This window comes from Oncorhynchus kisutch, unplaced genomic scaffold (assembly GCF_002021735.2).
Source record: "Oncorhynchus kisutch isolate 150728-3 unplaced genomic scaffold, Okis_V2 scaffold783, whole genome shotgun sequence".
Lineage (NCBI taxonomy): Eukaryota > Metazoa > Chordata > Actinopteri > Salmoniformes > Salmonidae > Oncorhynchus > Oncorhynchus kisutch.
The window spans coordinates 148,143-155,705 of record NW_022262728.1 but is presented as its reverse complement, the minus strand read 5'-3'; the positions used below and the strand labels follow the sequence as shown (position 1 = coordinate 155,705).

General features: G+C 45.3%; 1 protein-coding gene across 2 annotated transcripts; it reads right to left on the bottom strand.

The window, feature by feature from the left end:
* Window positions 1–6: 6 nt before the first annotated feature.
* Window positions 7–2,372, bottom strand: LOC116362050 (glycine-rich RNA-binding protein 7-like). Of its 2 annotated transcripts, none has more exons than XM_031816348.1 (3): window positions 2,198–2,372; window positions 1,467–1,505; window positions 7–998 (listed from the first exon to the last, which is right to left on the bottom strand). In XM_031816348.1, exons 1-3 carry the CDS (start codon window positions 2,220–2,222, stop codon window positions 784–786), a joined length of 279 nt encoding a protein of 92 aa, XP_031672208.1. In that variant the 5' UTR covers window positions 2,223–2,372; the 3' UTR covers window positions 7–783. The 2 variants fall into 2 exon arrangements, with proteins under 2 accessions (XP_031672208.1, XP_031672209.1); XM_031816349.1 differs by having other exon boundaries at window positions 7–992.
* Window positions 2,373–7,563: the final 5,191 nt, after the last annotated feature.

Here is a 7,563-nt window from a genome sequence, read left to right as displayed (position 1 = left end):
ATTGGGAGGTGATTCAAGCAGGAAAGAGCGAGGGTGTGGCAGCATTGTGAGGTGATTGAGAGTGATTGAGGTGTGAAGAGAAAGGAGGATTGATATGGAAACAGCTAGCTGCAGATGTGTGAAAACACAGGAGAGGTGCAGGTCAGATGATAGAGTGTATGTATAGTGTTGGAAAGGCAGACTACACAACTGTGTGAAGGTGCTTGATTGATCTGAGTGCAAAGACGTGTGTGTGTGTGTGTGTGTGGCGAGTCGAAACCAGGGGAGAGTTAAGGTGTTAGCTTGCTTCAGTTCGGCTGGTGCTAGCTATAATAGTGGGCTAGGCGAACTGAACGAGTGTGGTCGCATACTCCCTTAAAAGACCTTCGCTTGAAAAATGAGAAACGCGGCAATAGTCTGTCCATTTTGAGGTGCCATAGCCAGTATACACTCCCTCAAAATAGTCAAGAGTTAATCTAATAACTCATGGAATTTTTTTTTTTGCAGAGGAGATCATAGTCAATTTTACAGGTAACTAAGATGTCTTGTGCAGTATTTCTCAATGAAAGAATTTGCTTGAAAACCAATCATCATCTCTCGTTGAATGACAAAGACTTTCCTGAAGAATCGATACTGTTTGACAGAACAACCCAGGGGGAAATGTACCGAAGACCACAAAAATGTCACAATGTTGTCATGATATATGCACGAGCTGTTCCGGACACTTTGGGCTGAGGAGCATGAGGACACCTTTACCAGCCAGGGAAAAAGAGTTTGTGCATGTCAGCTAGAGATCTGTGTGTGTTACCTGTCGCTGCGCCCCCCACCCTTCATGCCTCCCTCCAGCTGGGTCAGCATGTCAAGGCGTTGGTTGATCTTAGCGATGACAGCATCTGCACTGGTCCCCGTCGACAACAGAGAGCTCCCAGAGAGACCCCTCTTGTGCCCCCCTCCGTAGCCCCCCATCCCTGACATGGAGTCCTTGTAGCCCCCTCCATACGGGTCATAGTTGTCTGAGCCTCGGGGGAGAGCAGAGATGATTTTAAGGTGAGGATCACACAGTTTACAGGCAGGGGTATAGAGGTGTAAAAAAAAAATGAGCCAAATCATAGGCTACCTCCTTTAAATTCCAATAATTTTGATATGGACGCCTTTGGCTAAGTGCATTTTGTAAATATGATAAGTCAACACAATCAATTATGTTTAAAGCACAGGAGGCTGCTGAGGGGAGGACGGCACATGTCCAGGAACAGAGCGAAAGGAATGGCATCACACCTGGAAACGATGCGTTTCATACGTTCCACTAATTCCACTCCAGCCATTACCGTGAGCCTGTCCTCCCCAAGCAAGGTGCCAGCTAACATTCTGTGGTGTAAAGTGTTACTGTTTATTCAACTAAAACCGCTGGCACATATTCTTGGGCAATTCAGATATGTAATGTTCTAGACTGGTGTTAACAGGTTCAGTACGTTCTCTCTCTCTCTTACCTCGGCTCCCCGAACCTCCTCCCCAGCTCGAGTATCCTCCTAACAGATTAAAGAGAGGTTTCAAATTAAAGGGTTATCTACAAGCACTCCAAAACGGGTTGTATAACGCAATGTGGCATTTCAGAATAACGTACACACGCGTAGCATAGCTAGCTAATGAATTCACACGTGAACGTTTGACAACAAAGAAACTAGTTAGCCTAGTTAGCTAACCAACTAACTTCGCTAACTAACGTTAGTTAACTAGTCGGCAACCTTGCACTTTTACAACCCGTTTGGTAAAAAAAAAACATTAGCTATACCGTTAACGGTGGCAATCATAGCTGGTTAGTACGTTAACGTTAGTTACATACACGTGAAGGGCTGTGGGGAACGTATTCTCTGGAGGGGGATGTAGAAAAACGGCATATGGCGGCCATTTTCTTAACGCTATTGTGAGTTCAAGTCGTGGCAGACGGACTCCATTTTAATGAGATTACACACCAAGACTGTGGCGTTCTCTTTCTATATAAACCACAGCTAGCTACGTATTACATGCATTACCGGTTCTGTAAAATGACAATGTATAACGTACAAAATAACGTTACTATTTTAGCTTGCTAGCCACCTTGAATGGCTAGCTAACGTTAGCTTGTAAGTAATTAGCTAGCTAGCTGACGTTAATAATATAACATCGTGAACATGAATAACCTAGTGAAAATATAAACCCATTGGAATATTTTGATACATACCTGAACTGTAGCCACGGCCTTCCATAATTTGATGATATGTTATTGTTGTTTACGGATTTTTTTAAATATATATAAAGCTAGCTACTGTAGCCGTTAGCAAACCAGGAGCAACGGACACAGCAGTGGGCGAATATGTTTAGCTAGGGTCACCAAACGACACCTCCTCGTTTCTCCCATTGGGTCATCCGAAAGCAGGACGCCACTCCCCATACGACTATTGGCTGATCAGAAAACTCTACACTGTAATTGGTTATCCAGTCTGTCAGTTAACAAAAGCGAGTGACGGTACAACAATTTTTCTAATCAGTTACTGGGAATAATCATAAATCATAGATTTCCCTAATGAAAAAATATTAGAAATTAGTAGTATGCTACAAGCCTGGACAGCAGTGAATGAAACAGTCAGAGAGCACACAACATGTACATACAAATAAATAAATGTTTGTTTGTTTTCCAAGGCACAATATACATGTAAAATAGAACTGGCTAGAGGTTACTATCCTTCATTATTTTAACAACCATATTCTATATGACTTTTTTTTTAAATTATAAACTGGATGTTTGGATCATGGATCCTAATTGGACAAGCAGTGTTCCAGCGCCTATGCCTGCTAACATAATGTCATCATGTTCAAGTTGATGTCCGAATCATCTCTTGTACTTATCTCAACTCGCACATATATTCCCTCTTGCTTCTAGCCTAGCATTAAGTTTGGTTTATACAATGACATTGTTGAATACTACTTTCTGATTGGCTTGAAGGGCATTGTAGCGCGTGCTTTATTTAAGCAATAAGAGGAGGTGTGGTGTATGGCCAATATACCACGACTAATGGTTGTATTTAGGAACGTGGAGTATATTGGCAACATATCACAAACCCCAGAGGAGCCTTATTGCTATTATAAACTGGTTGCCAACGTAATTAGAGCAGTAAAAATAAATGTTTTATCATACCCATGGTATACTGTCTGATATACCATGGCTTTCAGCCAATCAGAATTCAGAACACACCTTCCACCTCCTTCATTATTTTCCATAGAATGCATAGCCCCTAATTGATTATCCCTTACATAGCAGGGTTATGAGCCTTGCTGTCTCCCTGCCCGATCTCAGAAACAATGTTTCCCTTTAGAATTTCCAGCTCTGTATGGTTGTGCCTCGTGCGGTGGAGGAGATCTTTGTGGGCTATACTCAGCCTTGTCTCAGAGTAGTAAGTTGGTGGTCAGTTGATTTCCCTCTGCTGGTGTAGGGGCTGTGCTTTGGCAAAGTGGGTGGAGTTGTATCCTGCCTGGTTGGCCCTGTGGGCCACAGTGTCCCCTGACCCCCCTCCTGTCTCAGCCTCCAGTATCTATGCTGCAATAATCTATGTGCCTCGGGGCTAGGGTCAGTCTATTATATCTGGTGCAATTCTCCTGTCTTATCAGGTTTCCTGTGTGAATTTAAGTATGCTCCCTCTAATTCTCTCCCTCTCCCCTCCCGGAGGACCTGAGCCCGAGGACCATGCCTCAGGACTACCTCGCACGATGACTCCTTGCTGTCCCCAGTCCACCTGGTCGTGCTGCTGCTCCAGTTTTAACTGTCCAGCCTGCGGCTATGGAACCCTGACCTGTTCACCAGACGTGCTGCCTTGTCCCGGACCTGCCGTTTTATAAAGCCCTTTTTACATCATCAGATGTCACAAAGTGCTGTACATTATGCGGTATTGTGTGTAGATTGATGTGAGGGGGGAAAAAACAATTTAAATCATTTTAGAATAAGGCTGTAATGTAACAAAATGTGGAAAAGTGATGGGGTCTGAATAGTTTCTGAATGCAGTGTATCTCCTTGTGGAAGAATTACATTGTATGATTTGGAGTATCAAATAACAGGCAGACGAGGCAGTTCTGTATTCATGATACATCAGGCAGACGAGGCAGTTCTGTATTCATGATACATCAGGCAGACGAGGCAGTTCTGTATTCATGATACATCAGGCAGACGAGGCAGTTCTGTATTCATGATGCATCAGGCAGACGAGGCAGTTCTGTATTCATGATACATCAGGCAGACGAGGCAGTTCTGTATTTATGATGCATCAGGCAGACGAGGCAGTTCTGTATTCATGATACATCAGGCAGACGAGGCAGTGCTGTATTCATGATACATCAGGCACACGAGGCAGTTCTGTATTCATGATGCATCAGGCAGACGAGGCAGTTCTGTATTCATGATGCATCAGGCAGACGAGGCAGTTCTGTATTCATGATGCATCAGGCACACGAGGCAGTTCTGTATTCATGATGCATCAGGCACACGAGGCAGTTCTGTATTTATGATGCATCAGGCACACGAGGCAGTTCTGTATTCATGATGCATCAGGCACACGAGGCAGTTCTGTATTCATGATGCATCAGGCACACGAGGCAGTTCTGTATTTATGATGCATCAGGCACACGAGGCAGTTCTGTATTCATGATGCATCAGGCAGACGAGGCAGTTCTGTATTCATGATACATCAGGCAGACGAGGCAGTTCTGTATTTATGATGCATCAGGCAGACGAGGCAGTTCTGTATTCATGATACATCAGGCACACGAGGCAGTTCTGTATTCATGATGCATCAGGCACACGAGGCAGTTCTGTATTCATGATACATCAGGCACACGAGGCAGTTCTGTATTCATGATACATCAGGCACACGAGGCAGTTCTGTATTCATGATACATCAGGCACACGAGGCAGTGCTGTATTCATGATACATGAGGCACACGAGGCAGTTCTGTATTTATGATGCATCAGGCACACGAGGCAGTTCTGTATTCATGATGCATCAGGCACACGAGGCAGTTCAGTATTCATGATACGAGGCAGTTCTGTATTCATGATACATCAGGCAGACGAGGCAGTGCTGTATTCATGATACGAGGCAGTTCTGTATTCATGATACATCAGGCAGACGAGGCAGTGCTGTATTCATGATACATCAGGCAGACGAGGCAGTTCTGTATTCATGATACATGAGGCAGTTCTGTATTCATGATACATCAGGCAGACGAGGCAGTGCTGTATTCATGATACATCAGGCAGACGAGGCAGTGCTGTATTCATGATACATCAGGCAGACGAGGCAGTCCTGTATTCATGATACATCAGGCACACGAGGCAGTTCTGTATTCATGATGCATCAGGCAGACGAGGCAGTTCTGTATTCATGATGCATCAGGCAGACGAGGCAGTTCTGTATTCATGATACATGAGGCAGACGAGGCAGTGCTGTATTCATGATACATGAGGCAGTTCTGTATTCATGATACATCAGGCAGACGAGGCAGTTCTGTATTCATGATACATGAGGCAGTGCTGTATTCATGATACATCAGGCAGACGAGGCAGTGCTGTATTCATGATACATCAGGCACACGAGGCAGTTCTGTATTCATGATACATCAGGCAGACGAGGCAGTGCTGTATTCATGATACATCAGGCACACGAGGCAGTTCTGTATTCATGATGCATCAGGCAGACGAGGCAGTTCTGTATTCATGATACATCAGGCAGACGAGGCAGTTCTGTATTCATGATACATCAGGCACACGAGGCAGTTCTGTATTCATGATGCATCAGGCAGACGAGGCAGTTCTGTATTCATGATACATCAGGCAGACGAGGCAGTTCTGTATTCATGATGCATCACTGCCTCTTGTGCCTTTAGTGCTTTTAGAAAATGGTTACCAACATATGAAATATAGTATACAGCCTGGTATGGCAACTGCTCGGCATCTGACCGTAAGGCACTACAGAGGGTAGTGCGTACGGCCCAGTACATTACTGGGGTCAAGCTTCCTGCCATCCAGGACCTATATAATAGGCAGTGTCAGAGGAAAGGCCATGGAAATTGTCATAGACTCCTGCCACCCAAGACATGTTTTCTCTGCTACCGCATGACAACCGGTACCGGAGCGTCAAGTCTAGGACCAAAAGGCTCCTTAACAGCTTCTACCCCCAAGCGATAAGACTGCTGAACAATTAATCAAATGGCCACCGGACTATTACATTGATGTACTAGGCCGTACGCACTACCCTCTGTAGTGCCTTGCGGTCGGAGGCCGAGCAGTTGCCATACCAGGTAGTGATGCAACCAGATGCTCTCGATGGTGCAGCTGTAGAACCGTTTGAAGATCTGAGGACCCATGCCAAATATTTTCACTCTCCTGAGGGGGAACAGGTTTTGTTGTGCCCTCTTTACGACTGTCTTGGTGTGCTTGGACCATGTTAGTTTCTTGGTGATGTGGACACCAAGGAACTTGAAGCTCTCAACCTGCACCACTACAGCCCTGTCGATGAGAATGGGGGCGAGCTCGGTCCTCCTTTTCCTGTAGTCCACAATCATCTCCTTTGTCTTTATCACGTTGAGGGAGAGGTTGTTGTCCTGGCACCACACGGCCAGATCTCTCACCTCCTCCCTATTGGCTGTCTCGTCGTTGTCGTTGATTAGGCCTACCACTGTTTGTCATCGGCAAACTTAATGATGGTGTGGGAGTCATGCCTGGCCGTACAGTCATGAATGAACAGGGAGTACAGGAGGGGACTGAGCACACACCCCTGAGGGGCCCCTGTGTTTAGGATCAGCGTGGCGGATGTGTTGTTACCTACCCTTACCACCTGGGGGCGGCCCGTCAGGAAGTCCAGGATCCAGTTGCAGAGGGAGGTGTTTAGTCCCAGGGTCCTTAGCTTACTGATGAGCTTGGAGGGCACTATGGTGTTGAATGCTGATCTGTAGTCAATGAATAGAATTCTCACATAGGTGTTCCTTTTGTCCAGGTGGGAAAGGGCAGTGTGGAGTGCAATAGAGATGGCATCATCTGTGGATCTGTTGGGGCGGTATGCAAATTGGAGTGGGTCTAGGGTTTCTTGGATAATGGTGTTGATGTGAGCCATGTCCAGCCTTTCAAAGCACTTCATGGCTACAGATGTGGGTGCTACTGGTCGGTAGTCATTTAGGCAGGTTAACTTAGTGTTCTTGGGCACAGGGACTATGGTGGTCTGCTTGAAACATGTTGGTATTACAGACTCAGACAGGGAGAGGTTGAAAATGTCAGTGAAGACACTTGTCAGTTAGTCAGCGCATGCTCGGAGTACACGTCCTGGTAATCCGTCTGGCCCTGCAGCCTTGGGAATGTTGACCTGTTTAAAGGTCTTACTCACAGTCGTCCGGAACCAGCTGATGCTCTTTTCAAAAATTGTCAAAAACATTTTTAAATTATTAGAGAGAAAAAAAGAATACAGCAATATATATTCATAGTAACAAATAACTCAATGTTACTTCTATCATTTTGATCAGACGCACATATACACACATACTTGTACTACAATTTCAGCATCTTAT